This window comes from Polypterus senegalus, chromosome 13 (genome assembly GCF_016835505.1).
Source record: "Polypterus senegalus isolate Bchr_013 chromosome 13, ASM1683550v1, whole genome shotgun sequence".
In the NCBI taxonomy this organism is placed as follows: Eukaryota; Metazoa; Chordata; class Cladistia; order Polypteriformes; family Polypteridae; genus Polypterus; species Polypterus senegalus.
The window spans coordinates 143,569,248-143,586,655 of NC_053166.1; the positions used below are offsets into that span (position 1 = coordinate 143,569,248).

Here is a 17,408-nt window from a genome sequence, read left to right on the forward strand (position 1 = left end):
TTTTTGTCCTCTTAAGCAAGTTACCCACTCCCAGAGTACTTACTGATATCCTTATTAAAGAGACTTTCTGTATGCATGGGTTCTTACGTTCCATAATCTCGGACAGAGGTCAAGAGTTTGTCTTGTCTGCCAGTGCCAATTATTTTTTTTTTTGCCAACTGAATTTTAGGTCTGGATATTATCCAGAATCTAACGGAGATACTAGATGGTGATCAGGAAAAAATGTTTGTGTTGCACACTTTTTCCAGTTTTTAAACACTTATGGCAGAGCACTTACATTTATGTATCTGATTCACTGCAAGTTAATGATACCATTTGACATTCCTGGTAACCTCAGCTATGACTTTTTGAAACACACTCCATAATATACTGTAACTCACATCTGAAAAATGTAAGAGGATCTAGAATGTAAAATCTGACATTTTTCTCTAATAGCAAATTAATCTAACACTTAGCGATACACCCAAACCAGTAGAAGGCAGTAAAAAATATATTTGACACCGCTATTCTTTAGTCTTAAAGGAAATGTAGCGATGATCACTGCTTTACATTGAGGTACCTTATGCCAAATTATTACAATATGAACACATCATTTTTTTCAGTTTTTGAATTTGTCTTGTAATTATGGATAATCTACTCTGAGTAGTAAATAACTTCACTTAATAAATCCTGAAATTGCTAGACATGTAAGTAATTGTAATACTTTGAAATGGAGTAGATACAATAGGTGAAAAGACACACAATCTGAGATTTGTGGTATGATTTGTACTACTCATGTCTTGTGATTGCTTCCTTTGAATGATAACATCACCACTGATACTCTAGGATCATAATATGGGGAAAAAGGAATGGATCAGTTGGTGTTTATCAATCAATGGATTGATTATAGCCTCTGCTTTTGACAATGCCAATATGAAGTAAGGCATTTCAGCAGGACTCTCATTTTATTTAGTTTACCTTTCCCTGTAGACAAAGGATTCTGACAGTTAGACCTGTGATAGAAATATTCTATAGTTGTACTGTACATAGATAGATAGATAGATAGATAGATAGAGATAGACGTGAAAGGCACCATATAATAGATAGATAGATAGATAGATAGATAGATAGATGAAAGGCACCATATAATAGATAGATAGATAGATAGATAGACGTGAAAGGCACCATATAATAGATAGATAGATAGATAGATAGATAGATATTAAAGGTATTATATGATAGATAAATAGATAGATACTTTATTAATCCCCAAGGAGAAATTCACAAATAAAGCATAAGGTTCATGGGAAAGTTGCAAAAGTTCAAGTGTCAAATTCCAAAATGAAAACCAGAATCAAAAGCCAAAATAACAGGCACAAAGAGTTCTTTACTAACTAGTTCAGCGTTTCTCAACCTTTAAGTATTTGCGACCCGAGTTTTCATAACAGTTTTAATCGTAACCCCCTAACATTTTTTTGAAATGTAGATGCATATTTTATTATACCTACTTAACTTTTATCGATGTTTATCTAACTCTGTATTTATTATTTTAGTATCAGAATGTAGTTTAAGTTCATTTGTTTTGGTTTCAACAGATGTTTTTTCATATTTTTGATTCTTGTTTTCTTTTTTTCACATCTTCGTGCCCCCCTAGGGGGACCCGCCCTACAGGTTGAGAACCACTGAACTAGAACATTTTTTTTGCTAATCAAGATTAGAATCATTTTAGTTTCAGCAAATTAAATCTGAAGCCCAACAGGTTGTATTATAATGACACAAAATGGAGGCCAACAAGAGAAAAACAAAATGGTGTAATGAAAGTATTTTAATTATTACATTAATATGAGAGTAAAAATTAATACTCATGTCAAACATAGAATAAGACATGACAAAGTTCGTAATATGCAATTCTGAATAAGAAAAAATTTAAATTATGGCACTGCAGAGATGTTAGATGATTTTTGATTAACGCTTCTGATATTAGGTGAATTTCAAAAGGTTAGGTGCCCAATATTACTGCCGCATCAGTGTTTCACCTCTGTGTTTTATATTTGGAAATCCGTGGGTCCTTTCATTGTTAATTATTACCAACAATGTCTGGCAACCTACAGATTTGGGGCTCAGGCTAACGTAAGACTCTCAGGTGTTGTCATAAAGGCTGCAGTCTCCTTAAAGGACACTAAAAGACACCGGTGGGCCTCTGCTTCTTCACTGTGCCATTAATTAGCATTTCAAGTGAAGTCAAGTCATGTCACATCACTTCATTATCACATCGCTTGGCACAAATTTACAGGTAAGTGAAATGTTTTTGTGCAAAGGTACATAACAGTAGAAAAATATTAATATGAAAGCAAATTGACAAAATAGATAAATAGATGGATAGAACTTTATTTGCCCACAGGGTAAATAGAGTATACACTTAATAAATACATTTTAATATCAATTCATCATTTGAGGCAGAATGTTAGGACCTTTGTCTCAGTCTTTGCTTAATTACTTTACTGTTCTCATTTCTTGGTCATATTTGATGTTTGTTAATTTCCATTATTTTGTGTTTGTAGTTTTCTTAAGTTTATAATTTTGTTCTCGTTAAATATTTAACTATTGATTCTTTTGTTCTTTGTTGCTTTCTAGTGTATGGTGGCCATTTCTTTATTCAATAAATTATAGTTAGGTTATATCTAATTTTACTTTATTGAATTAGTTATTTTTTCTGTATTAAGTTAAACTTATTTAATTTCATCCATCCATTATCCAACCCACTCTATTCTAACTACAGGGTCACGGGGGTCTGCCGGAGCCAATCCCAGCCAACACAGGACACAAGGCAGGAAACAAACCCCGGGCAGGGCGCCAGCCCACCGCAGGGCACCCCCACACACACACACACACCAGGGGAAATTTACAATCGCCAATGCACAAAACCTGCATGTCTTTGGACTGTGGGAAGAAACCCACGCAGACACGGAGAGAACATGCAGACCCGTACCCAGGTCTCCTAACTGCGAGGCAGCAGTGCTACCACTGCACCACCGTGCCACCCAACTATTTAATTAATGAATGTAATTATTGTTAAATAATTTGAAATTTAAATACAATTTGTTGACTTTATTAGTAGGGATAATAACAACAATCAAATGTTATTTTAATAAGTATTTCAGCAACTCACATAAGTGTCTATCTGCAGGTACGGAGGGATCTCCGTCAGGTCTGAACTTTACATAGAGAAGGCCTTTGTGTGCCATTTAAGGCCTAATGAAATGGACAGTCTCCACTAAAAATAGCTGTGCATTCATTATCAAAACTGTTTAATACAGTTTAGGATCATTTAGGAACAGGGCCATTTTGAGCAAGATCAGTGTTATGTGTTTTCTGTTTTGTATGCTGTTTGCTTTCACCATCTTGATGTCATTTTCATTTATTATTGCTTGTCATGAACAATTGGTTTCCCTCATGGTTACGTCCCTCTTGCCTGTGTGTGCTAAATCAGTTTCTACCCCGTGATTCACGTCTGTGTGATATGTGTGACGCTAAGCATTTTTAAGATTATGGTATTCTGCACACAGCATACAAGTTTTAAACTAAAATAAAAGCATGCAACAATCAGAAATCTAGCTTTGGGCCCCTCTCAAGAATTCAGTCAGGGTGGTGCTGTCCTTCACAACTGCTGTTCTCCTTGAGGTAGTAGAAGCAGCAGGAAGCACACTTGGGCCGCTAGATTACATAGCAGCCATCATTAGCACTGTGCTGGATTAATTGGAGTTCTCTGATTGTTCACCTGGATAAGCTGACACTTACAAACTCAAAGGTCTTGGTTGTGTGAGGAAAGACTCCCCGTGTTAGAAGTTAAGGAAGATAGCAAGAGAGGAACAGAGAGTGAGAGAGAGGACATGAAACAAAAAGGGGTGAGGCCACTTCAAGTGATTTCTTGAGCTCCAGTTTCTGGTAGTACTCTGGTTGTGGCGCTGCACTACCATTCGATTTAAAAGCAGCGTAGGGGGTCCTTAAACACTGGAACACTAAAACATATCTCAGCACTTTAGTTAGGTCCACTGCAAAATGTCAGGATCAGCAATGCAACACTCAATGGAGGAGCGGGTCGGGCCTTCAAAGCACTGGTCAGTCAGGGAAGGGGCTTTTAATAAAGGTCAGGACTTTCATATTCAAAATGTTTTTGACTATGACTTCTTCCTTTGAATTTGGTTTGGTAATTTCACACTGTTATTCCAACATTTATCAACCATTAACCTTGCCTAGTCTAGCCATCTTAACTCTCTTATCTCCCAGTCCTGTTTACTCAATATATCCTTTGGACAAATCAGTTTTTCCACCTTGGTCACAATAATAAGGCAAGAAGCAACCCTGGATGGGGTACCAGTGCATTACCCACAATGCTCTAGAGAGGAGAGGAATGAAGGTCAGTACGAACAAGACAGAATACATGTGTGTAAATGAGAAGGAGTTCAGTGGAATGGTGAGGATGAGGGAGTAGAGCTGGCGAAGGTGGATGAGTTTAAATACTTGGGATCAACAGTACAGAGTAATAGGGATTGTGGAAGAGAAGTGAAGTAGAGAGTGCAGGCAGAGTGGAATGGGTGGAGAAGATTGTCAGGAGTGATTTGTGACAGACAGGTATCAGCAAGACTGAAAGGGAAGGTCTACAGGACAGTAGTGAGACCAGCTATGTTATATGGGCTGGAGACGTTGGCACTGACCAGAAGCAGGAGACAGAGCTGGAGGTAGGAGAGTTAAAGGTGCTAAGATTTGCATTGGGGGTGACGAGGATGGACAGGATTAGAAATGAGGACATTAGAGGGTCAGCTCAGGTTGGATGGTTGGGAGACAAAGCCAGAGAGGCGAGATTGCGTTGGTTTGGACATGTGCAGAGGAGAGATGCTAAGTATATTGGGAGAAGGGTGTTAAGCAGTGGTTCTCAACCTGTAGGGCGGGCCCCCCTAGGTGGGCGCGAAGTAACAAAAAGGGGGGCGCGAAGATGTGAAAAAAAGAAAACAAGAATCAAAAATATGAGAAAAACATCTGTTGAAACCAAAACAAATTAACTGAAACCACATTTTGATACTAGAACAATAAATACAGAGTTAGATAAATGTCGATAAAAGTTAAGTAGGTATAATAAAATATGCATCTATATTTCAAAAAAAATGTTGGGGGGGGGCGCGATTAAAACTGTTATGAAAACTCAGGTCGCAAATACTTAAGGGCTGAGAAACGCTGGTGTTAAGGATAGAGCTGATAGACAAGAGGAACAGAGCAAGGCCTAAGAGAAGGTTTATGGATGTGGTGAGAGAGGACATGCAAGTGATGGGTGTAACAGAACAAGATGTAGAGGACAGAAAGATATGGAAGAAGATGATCCACTGTGGCAACCCCTAACAGGATTAGCTGAAAGAAGAAGAGGAAGAAGTTGCAGTATTCGGAGACCAGAGTGTCTGTGGTGATTTGGACTTTGTGAAATAAAATATGTTGCATATACTTGTCTACCAAACATTAGAACAGTAGAAATGTTGTAATGAGAACAGGCCATTCAACCTAACAAGCTCACCTTTCCTATTCAACCAGGTATAATAACAAAATAATATCAAGTCAAGATTAGAAAGTCCATAATACTCTCTACCACACTACATGGTAATTTATTTTGTATGCCTATGGTTTTCGTTGTTTAATGGGTGTGGCAACGTGCTGTTTCAGTGCGTGCTCCGCAACCTGACCTAACCTGATATGTCTGTGGTTCTTTCTGTAATAAATGTGGGGACTATGCCTTTAACTTTTAGAGAATCTAAATTACCTTGATTTAACATAACATAACATAACATAACATAACATAAAACATAACATAACCTATCTCTATAGCATTTGGCACAAAGGCGGAAACAGCACCAGCCCATTGTAGAACTCATTCACACACATGCATGCCAACTCACACTGGGCCACTGGGTTTGAAATTGCCAATCCACCTGATCTCAGTGTCTTTTGGAGGAAAACCAGAATATACAGGGAGAAACATCCATGCACAGACAGGGAGAAGGTGAAAACTCCATATAGATAATGATCATGAGTACAATTTGACCACAGAACACTGGATCTACAAGGTAACAGTTCTAACCACAGCACCACCCTACTGCACAACTACAAGAAATGCTTCACTAAATAAGGAGTGTTTGGTGTGGTGGTTAGCTCTGCTGCCTTATCTGTCCCGTGCCCTAGGTCCTTATCCCCTGCCTGGTCACTGTCTGTAAATATCTACGTTAGGTTAATTGGCAATTTTAAATTGTTGCTATGAGTGCATGCATGACTGGACATTGCTACTGACTGGCAGTGGCACCTCTTGCAGGGCTGGTTTCTGCCATCCTGTATTAAGTGGGTTTAAGAAGGTAAAGTTGTGTTAATTAAAGAGAGTGTGTGCATAGAAAAGGAAAATCTTAATGAATTCCACAACTGTACTTGGAAAATTACATCTTCCTATTATTGGATTAGACAATGTGACTGTCTTAATATGTAATCTAAACCATAACTTTAAGTTTTGACTATATTTTTTGTTTTCAGGGGATGAAGCCAACCATCATGAGCCACTTGGGGTTGCTGCTTTCCATGCTTCCAGCCCTTATATTTCAATTTCCCCTTGTTGGTGGAGCCGAGAAGAACTACCCCATCTTGAACATTGCCGTTATTTTAGGCAGGACACGTTATATCACAGAGAGAGATATTCGGGCATTGTGGAACAAGGAGATGGCCCCAGATGTGAACCTTGATGTAAATGTGGTGACGATACTAGTGAACCAAACTGACCCAAAAAGTATCATAACTCATGTATGTGACTTGATGTCTGGGACAAAAATTCATGGGGTGGTTTTTGGAGATGACACAGATCAGGAAGCAGTTGCCCAAATTTTGGATTTTATTTCATCTCAGACTTCCATACCTATTTTGGGAATCCATGGTGGGTCTTCCATGATCATGGCAGATAAGGTAAGGAATGCACACTACCACTTTAACAATTTTATGTAAAAACTCAAAACTGTCTAAATGGTGATTTCAGTATCGAGTAACCATTAGAAACAATGATGTTATAAAGTTGTAAAATGAGAAAATAATTTCAGAGGCACAGTCTGGCAGATATTTCAGATTAAAATTAGTCGTTAAACAAACTTCATATTAAGGTTATGCCAAAAAAGAAATGAGATTTTATTTTTATTAATCTGTGGGATTGCCCTGTTAGCAGAATAAAACAAGTCTATCTATCTATCTATCTATCTATCTATCTATCTATCTATCTATCTATCTATCTATCTATCTATCTACTGTATCTGTGTATAATATAGTCCCTTTCATATCTGTTATATAGTTCCTTTCACAGCTGTCTGTCTTGTTTGATACTGGTCTCAGGGCCTGTTGTACACAAATATTTTGTTATTGGTAAATCTCATCTGCCATAGTATCAGTGACTGTATATGCTTGGACAAGAGTAATTATTATTATTATTATTATTATTATTATTATTATTATTATTATTGTTTGATGGACAGATATCATCAATTAGTGTAGTATAACTTTCCTAAAATTAGCAATACTAATGTTCAGTAACATAAGAGGAGTGAATACACCAAAACACCACTCACAGTAAAAGATAAACCATTTCCAATAAAGAGATAATTCTTATGTCATATTTGAGGAATGGCTTGCCTGTTTATCCAAACCTCTCGTTTCTAGTTGTGTCTACTCTTTCTCCTTGCGCTCTTCCTGGCTCTTCACTTCTTTATGGTTAACTTCTAGTCTTCTCCCTATTTCTGGTCTAAGGGATGAGCCTCAAAGAAAGTGAACTAGTAGGTCACATCAGACTCTTGTTCACGTTGTTGCTCCTGCACCCCTTAGCCCTTTTTCTAAAAATAGACAACAGAAATAATCCTGATCTATTTGTCCTTTCCACTTAACAACAGCTTCATCCTGGCAAACCATGCTGCAGTTTATAATCTTGGAGGCCATGATCAGATTTCCTTGGTGGTCTCCAGTGTGACCGCAATTATGCAATGCTCTTTGTATGCTAAGTTTTTTTTAATCTTTTATAAATATTGGTTTGCCAGTCATTTCAACTACTTTTGGTCTTCCTTCATTGGCTGACATGATTAAACATAAATGTTAACCATTTACACCAGATCAGTTAGTGGCCTGGGCCTGTGCTCTCTGTTGCATGTACTGTAGTTTATAGCATCCATGCCACCTGCTGCCTTGGTAAGGGTTGGTTCCTGCCTAGGGCCTAATACTCCTGGTATGGACAGAGAGCTCTGGATATAAAAGTTAGAAAAGAGACGGATTCTTATTTGTTTATTTAGTGTAACTCTTGTGAACACAATAGCCACACACTGCTTGAAAATTTAAGATACCAACACAGCAATTCCTGATTAAATGCCATAAATGAAGCAAAAAGGCATTAAACATAATTATCAGCCAATAAAATGCTCTTTTAAAAATGTCTGAGAGGATCTTGTTCTATCTCTCTCTCCCCTGGGTCAAATGAAGATGCTAACTTCAGTCTAAGCTTCTGTTTATACTAGGCTGACCCGCCTTTTAAAGTGACCGACTTTTAAGTTGACCACTTCTTAAGGCAATTCAATATGTACATCAATTTGATATTTTATACAAACTCATTAATTTGGTTATATTGCATTTGAGCGGTATTACTTTAATACTCGTAGTTTCTGTTATTTTTGTGATGAAATTTAAACTTTTTTTCTATATTGAGGTCGCCCTTTTGAACCCCCCTGATATTTACTACGCGGTGAGGCATTTGTACTCCATCAACATTAATTATTTCCAGGAACATAGTTTTGTCTATTTTTCCAGCGCCTCGCGCACAAAAGCAAGGGAACGATGGGAGCACCAGAACTCTGCTCACATCATGTCGCCTGCATCGCAAGCTGCAAGTAGTAAGTCTGTGATAAGCGGAAAACCGCTACGCTTTCCACGCACGGGACGGAAGGACAATCCCGACCGCTTTTATATAGTAAGAAAGAAGAAGAAGATATCGCGCAGTCTGGAGTAGAAAATCATCTTTTACCTGGAAAAATGAAACTACAAATCCCATCGTGCATTGTAAAATGGACGGGGCGTGTGTGAAACTCCGCGCCTGCGTAGCACTCACGGGACGGAAGGACAATCCCGACCGCTTTTTTATAGAAGGATGACTCCAAGGCTAAACTGGGTGGGGCTAGGGAAGTCTGTGGGGGCGTGGTCAGGCATTGCGGGCTGGTGTTTCTTCGGAGCTGCAGACAGAAAGACAAAGATGTTAGTGACAGCGTCCCCTCTCACCCCAGGGTTGGGAATGCTTACCTCATTAGAGCCTTGAAGGAGCCTTTTATACTTGGGTTTGTGTGCAACATGGTACATTCACAAACACAAATATACTTACTTATGTGTCTACACAAGCATCTCTTTCTGTCTTGTCTTATAATCTGTGATCCATATCATTGATGAACTTGATTTCAAAAGCTGAATGCTGACTTTGAGGTGATGGTTTTCAGGACACACAAACTTAACATGAATCAGCTTACAGGTGCCAAGATGGATTACAGACATTATCCATTCTTTCAGTTTTACAATACCTTTATTAAGACTTAACAATTTTATACTCTGTATGCAGTCAGTTTTCTGTTTTCCTATTTTGCGTGTTAAGGTAAAGGTTATTTAAGATATTTATATTATGTTGTATTTGTATTGTACCTTCTCAAGTTGAGAATTGTTTTAGTCCTGTGGTATTCCTTGTATATATTTGTTATTTAATTTTGCAAAGTGACCTTGGATTTGGGATAAAACAGTATTAAAATATAACATTATTATTATTATTATCATTATTAATATTATCTTAAAGTTGAACCAGCGGTTCTTAAACTGTGGGGCGCCCGCCCCCGGGAGTGCACTGATTCTGTTCAAGGGGGGTGTCAAATAAATGAAGAAGACATCAAAATTCATTTTTTACATTTTTATTTCAAACTTAAATTTGCAAGCATATAATAACAACAACAAATGCATTATAACTAAAATTAAAATAAAACATTTCTAAGGCTTAGATCTAATGACTAACTGACGAGCGGCGCCACTGCTGCTGCTTTTATAGTCGCATACTTTCAGTCCAGAAAGTTCGAGACGTATCGGTATCTGACGTGAACAGTAGATCAGGTGATAATGTGGCGCGACTGCACCACATTGGCAGCATAGCCAATATAGCCAAATTGAGTTAAATAATTTACTGCGTATTGGGTTATTTTCATGGCACAAATAGCAGTATAATATTTGTGAGACGAAAATACGTTCGTCTCGCGCAGATTGACTTCATTGGCGTCCTCGTTTATGAGATTTTTAAGAATTAAAACATATTAAATTGTTTCTTTACATAAAAAAATAATTAAATAAGAATAAATAATTTATTTTTTGCTTTTGGGCATTAGAATTACTACCAAAAACCACACAAGGCATTTTAACAGTTATTAAAGCACTTAACAAAAAATAAATTGCAAATATTTCATCGAAGTTAGCCGAACACATGGAAATCTTATAGAAGTAAAAATGATAAGATACTGCAACACTGCACAAGTATCATACCTTTGTTAGTTGTATCAGGGGTTATTCTCATCTATCTTATATTATGCATGGGGCGCAGAATTGTTCCAGGTAGAAAAGGGGGGCACGAAATACAAAAGTTTGAGAACCGCTGAGTTACACAGTATAGCGAAGGTTAAGACACCACATACAGTAAGGGTTACAAGGGTTGAACAGACGTCTAACATTATACAGTAACACTTATTTTTTGTTTTCCTTTGTTCCAAAAGTGACTCTACTTCTTTGAGCCACTGAGCAAGACCCTTAACCTGCAATCGCTCCGTCTTGGGTATGACGTTAGTCTGCATCCAGCCCTGCATGTAGGCCCTACAACCTGCAGGGATAAACCTGGGGCTTGGTGGCAGAATTGGCACTCCAGCCGCCATAAAACACCTCACACTGGTTTTATTACATCTGAACTAGTGTGGTGCTGAGGTGTCACCCGTTACATGGCTGCACTCGGGTCCTAATCTGGGATCCTGAGGTGGTGTGTCATGTGGTGGGTGTAGCAATGCGCTATATCAGTGGGTGCTCCTAACCTCTCTCCCCCTCTCTTTGTTGACTTATGCATATTTAGTTGTGATTCCTTCCATTTGTGGTGGCACTTGCATGGCCATCTTGTTAAGAATTTATACATGTATCTGTTTATCCCAGTGACATCAGGTATGTGGCATAAACCACTCATGGTCGAGGCTCCTCTTGATTGTAAAACACAGTTCTGAAAAGGAAAACAATATACTTTTGAAACTGAGAACTTTGAATTTATAATGCTGAATTATTCTTTCTTAATATTTCTGATCAAAGCCATCAAGATTGCTTTTCCCGCACAAGATTAAGGTCTATTGAAAATACACAGAATTGAATATAGAATTTTGCAACATTGTATATTTTGTGAATTGCATTTTCAAACGAATTATACTTTTGCATCTGAAGTATTCTGAGAAAATCTGTCAAATTTCCTGGAAGCAATTTAGCCAGACACTGAAGAAAGGTGTCACTTAAACAAATTAACTCTTTCCTTATATCTTTGAAGGCAGACATTCTTTCATTTTATGAATTGACTTAATCCACATTCAGAGCCTTGGGGGGGCTCTTGGCAGTATCAAGAAATGGAGGGTAGATCTTTGTATGACACACCCACCCACACACTCATACATGGACTGTTTCAAATAGATAACATATTGGTGAACGACAGCAACACAAAACAGTAGATACTCATCATCATGCTCTTGTATTTACATGCTATTTGCTTTCTGAAATAAGTTTAATCTTCACATCCCAGCGACATTTGATGCATGGCAGGAACCAGCCCTGGATGGGATGCCAACTGATTTCACACTAACAAACTAACATGGACTCACAAAGGATTCATCTTTGGGATGATTGAAGAAATGAAGGTATCTAGAATACCGTAAACCCATGGACATGGAGCACATGTAAACTCAACACAGAGAGTACCCAGATGGAACATCTCTGGAACTGTGATGAAGCAACATCAGAATTTTACAATGTCTATGTAGATCGGTGATCCCAAACTGGCCATAGTGTGTGGTTGGCATGTTAGAGTGTGTGTATGTGTGTGTGTGTGGTGCTCTGTCCAGGGTTTGTTCATGTCTTTCCCCCTATGCTAGCTGAGATAGGCTCCAGCACCCATGGCCCTTGTTCTGGACTAAGTGGGATAGAAAATGACTGACTGACTGATGTGTGAGTATCTTCAGTGTTAACCAGTTCAATTCTAAAAAGTCAATGTTAATGTGGATGTCATTGTCACTCCACTGCAATATTGTCAACTAACTCAAATGACTGAAAAGCAACAAAGCTTGAAAAGACAAAAAAAAACAAAACACGTTGAAGTCTGTCGCCAGAAACATGCAGAGGGTATCTTTTATTGTAAAATGTTCTCATCTTCTTACTAAAATGGGCCATGCAGAGTTTATGAATGCAGAGGAAAATGATAATTACCGTGTCTTTTGTTGCCTGGGTTAAATGTATACTGTGGTGTATGTTGTATTTAAAAATAAACTTGTAATTTGAATGTAAAACATAGCTGATCAGAAAAAAATTTACATTTGGTATCTAAATTGTATTTTATAGCAAAATCATTTTCTGCTTTTTTTTTTTGGAATATTTTAATGTTCCCATGATACTCATAGATAAATAGAACTGTATTTGCTCCCAGGGGGAAACTTGTCTTTTTACAGAAGCTCTTTAAATACACAAAGACATAAATAAATAGATAAATAAGTAAGCAAATACATAAATACACACACACACACACACACACTTTGGTCTGAACGTACACCAGAGTGGCTATAAAGCAAGAAAATTAAAAAGAAACAAAACTTCTGACTCGGCTGTCCTAGTCACAGTGAGGCATTATGTAGACACATTGCTGTTGGCATAAAGGACCCCCGGTCACATTTCTTGACACACTTCTGCTGAATAATCCATTGACGGAACGAAAGTTGGCATGGTGGTGCAGTGGTAGCGCTGCTGCCTCGCAGTTAGAAGACCCGGGTTTGCTTCCCGGGTCCTCCCTGCGTGGAGTTTGCATGTTCTCCCCGTGTCCTCCCACAGTCCAAAGACATGCTGGTTAGGTGGATTGGCGATTCTAAAATGTCCTTGGTGTGTGTGTCCTGTGGTGGGTTGGTGCCCTGCCTGGGATTGTTTCCTGCCTTGTGCCCTATGTTGGCTGGGATTGGCTCCAGCAGACCCCTGTGTTCAGATTCAACGGGTTGGAAAATGGATGGAAGAAAGAAAGTCCTCAGTGTTAGTGTGTCAGAGCGACGATGTTCAGCATTGTTCATAATGGCACAATAGTTTTATTTGAATTCTATCCTTTGTTACTACATTCACGGGGGATAGTGGGGGTCCAGAGTGCATCCCATAGTTGAGCTTGCCCCTTTAATTAACTTTTTAATTCAGTGGGCTTCTCTTGAAGTGATCGGCGGTGGGCTGGCGCCCTGCTCGGGGTTTGCTTCCTGCCTTGCGCCCTGTGTTGGCTGGGATTGGCTCCAGCAGACCCCTGTGACCCCGTAGTTAGGATGTAGCAGGTTGGATGATGGATGGATGGATCTCTTGAAGTGATGTTACCAGCCCAGCACATCACAACATACAAAATGACACTGGTCATCACAGAGTTGTAGAAGATTTGAAGGGTGTCTCTTCTCAAATGAAAGGAACTCAATCTTTTAAGAAAGAAGAGCTTGCTCTGCCCTTTCTTATATTGTTCCTCTGTGTTTCGAGATCAGCCCAACCCCAAGTACTTATAGGAGTGGACCTCCTCTACATCCACTCCTTGAATAGTGACCACACATAAAGACTGGTACGGCAAAAGTCAAATACCAGCTCCGTGGTTTTGCTGATATGAAGATGCAGACAATTCTGGTTGCATTAAGAAACAAAGTTCTTATTACAGTGTGATTCACTTTTCTGTTTTATCAATGAGGTTCAGGGTGAAGGCTGTGTGACGATGCGGGTTCGACTCCATGCTCCCATTGCTGTTCAGGAGCCCTGGAACCCAACACCGTCGATAATGTCACCAAGTTGAGCTAGACAGTGGAGGCAACAACTGAGCAAGGGGATGGTTCAAAAAGTGCAAAGTGCTTTTATTAAAAACCAAATCAACAAAAACAAAGTGTTCATAAAGTGCAGTGCTTTCCAAAATGAGTCATTAAATAAATAATCCCATAAAAGAAATGTGGAGATTAAAAACATACAAAAAAACAATCCTTTAAAAACTACAGGTTAAAACATTCATACAGGAGCAGTCTTTAAAATCATGCCAAGCCCAGTGCTTCTTTTTAACTAGTGTTAGCATTAGCGTCTCACCTGCTTCTCCCATACGGGCCCTTCAACAGGCGAGACGCTCTCACTCTGCAGCTGCCCTTTTCCATCACAAACACAGGTCTGGAGACCTCCCGATCCTGGCTTCGGTCTGACACTCATCCCAGACCTGAGTCTTGGAACCTTGATTTCCAGGACGCCCATATCAAGGACTACAACACCAAGCCTCACGACTCCCGCTGCCTTTCCGGTCTTCTACGGCCAGTCGCCTTTCCCTGGTCACTCCCGCTACCTGATCGCTCAGCGGGAGTGACTTCAACTCAAACACCTGGGTGTCAGCCTAACACCCAGCTTCCTCGCAGCTGCCCACGAGCGCTCGTTCGCTCGCTCACACGCTCCGCGTGTCTCTGTCTCTCTTGCACTGCCTTGCTTCCTCGCTCCCTGTAACCTCCGTCCTTTTTTCCTTTCTCTCATTCTTTTTTTCTGATCCTTTTCAACCGACTTGCTCTTCTTATATTGCGAGGGGCCATAGCAGCTGCAGCACATTAGCCATGGGAACAATCACGGATGTGGGCAGTTCCTTCACCTGTGCACTCGGTGAGAAATGCCCACACTGCAGATCACCCCACGGCTTGCTACAACCACTACGCCCCCTCCTGAAGCCACCTCAAGTGCGGTGATTATTTATTTAAAAAGAAACGACCTTTGCTCAGTGAGCTGTGGACCCATAACACCACAGGCTGACACACACTATTTATTTTATCATGCATTTATTCAAATACAAGCATGCCTCACACTTCCAGAGCCCTTAGTGCAGATATCAACCCAGGCAATGCATTTCTGCCATTTGAATTTGTTGGCTTTTCTCTGACTTACTCCATTTCAGTTATCTACTCCACTAGTTTATGTAGCTTTCTTAAACCAAGCAATGAAATCTGCTTAAATGACAAATATCAATGGATCAATGTTCAAAACCTTGACAAAAGCGTCACAAGTACATCAAAATCAGCAAAGAATAACACAAATGACGATATTTTTTGAGAAATATTTTTCGGCATGGTGTATTGTTGCTTGCTATTTGACTCGGTTTCCACTTGTTCAGTTTCTTCATACAGATGAATTATTTTAGGCTCCAGAGAACAATGTGCTTCAGGTACCAACCCTTTTGGACATGTCTTACTTGCTTGATTAGCTCAGAATCTGACTACTAGCTCATCCTGTCTCAGACATTAAAGGTAATGAGCTGCAACAGGTTTTCTTTCTCAAACAGCAGGAACACCAGGGTCAATGGAAAGGTTTCAAAATGTGATTGTTTTAGTCATACTGCCATAGCCGCCTTCTCAAGAGATTCATCATGTCTTCAGGTTGACTTAATTGAGAGAAATGATGTACACCATCAATCTGTTTGTTCGCCTTCTGAGGGAATGATAGGATTTCTGGATAATTAAGTCTGATTCACATTAGGTGTCTAAAAAACTAAAAAAAAATTCCAAAAAGAATTAACAGTAGAGTTCTTAGAGTCAATGGACCCAGCAAGGTGAGAAGAGGCCTTGAAAATCAGGGCTGTCTTAACACTAGAATTACCAGAGCCTACGAAAAAACTCATAGATCCGTCCCACCTTAAATCGTTTCGCACCTCTCCATCAGCATCTTTTGTCCTGTAAGTGTGCGGATAAGCAGCAAGCAGCCTGCTATCACTTCCCCCCACCCCGCACAGTTTCCTCAGCTCAAGTCTGTTTACCTGACATTGAATCAAGCCAGCATCCTTCCATGAGTCCACAAACAAATAAACACACACATATACTCATATACACACCTCAGTTTTATATTTATGGGAAAGATTTGTGAAAGCTTTGGAAACTTCTGGCTCCTGAATTTAGACCTTTTCCATCTTCAGAACTTGAATACTTAATAATTTATTCAATAACTATGTGTCAGTTCTGGTCGTGCAAGGTATGACAAGTTGACTTGAGAAATATTAGGGTGCCAGCCGGGTCACCCTATTTAACATAAACTTGATGTCTTAAACAAAAGTGGTGCACAATGGTGCTATAACAAAACATAAACTGCTCACAACTGGGAAAGGATAGTGATCCGATCTGGTTGGGAGCTTTGTCTGTCTTGAGCATCAGTCCAGAATGAGATGCCACCTTCTGTAAATGTCTCACCTTTATACTCCTCCAACCAGAAGGGGTGAAGTCAATTGCCCTCACTAGGCATCTTCTCCTGGCTGCAGGAACAAAAAGAAAAGGTACCATTAATGAGAGCGCCCCCTCTTGTCCTGGGGTGGGATTGCTTACCCAAGTCACCATGGTGGTCAACAGACATATATGCGTGATACAATATATAATTTTACATATGTTTAAGTTAGCTGAAAATTCTAAATGTACCCCATTAGAGAGTGAGTGTGTACGTGAGTGGGCCATGTAATGGACTGGCACCCTGTGCACTGCTTGTTCCTGCCTCGTGTTCAAAGCTGATGGGAATGAATAAGCTCCAGCATCCTGTGACCATAAATTTGATCACTTGGCTTAGAGAATATTAGCTTATTGGTTTAATCAATTCCTTATTCTTGTAATGATTTAGACAAAAATCCAATCCCTAATTCAGAATCCAGAAAATTCAATTCAATTCATTTCAGTTTTTTTGTATAGCACTCTTCACTGAGTGCAGGTGTGCAAATTTCCAAAGGGTTTGCATATTTCTTCTTGTAACATATCAGTCTAACAAAATTAATAGTAAGTGAAGACCATTCACGCTACACCTCAGCCACCATTACTGTATTGATTTACTAATATATAAATATATAAAAAATCTATTTCTGTGTCTAGTAAGTCTAACTCTATGTTGTTCATTAGGTCATCCTTTATGATACTAGTAAGCGTATTACTTAAAATGTAAGAAATGATTAACTTAGAAATAGTACATACCCTAACCCTAACAAAACTAGAATGTATAACAATACTAATGGTACTCAGTAAGCAGAGTTGGGAGTAACGTGGTACAAGCTGGCATGTTAATGGAATCTAAAT

General features: G+C 39.2%; 1 protein-coding gene across 1 annotated transcript in view; it reads left to right on the top strand.

The window, feature by feature from the left end:
• grin2aa (glutamate receptor, ionotropic, N-methyl D-aspartate 2A, a) overlaps nt 1-17,408 on the top strand; it is a 351,755-nt gene that overhangs the window by 17,718 nt on the left and 316,629 nt on the right. The window contains 1 exon segment of the mRNA XM_039774586.1: nt 6,544-6,966. Within this exon segment, the coding sequence (XP_039630520.1) occupies nt 6,544-6,966 (423 nt within the window).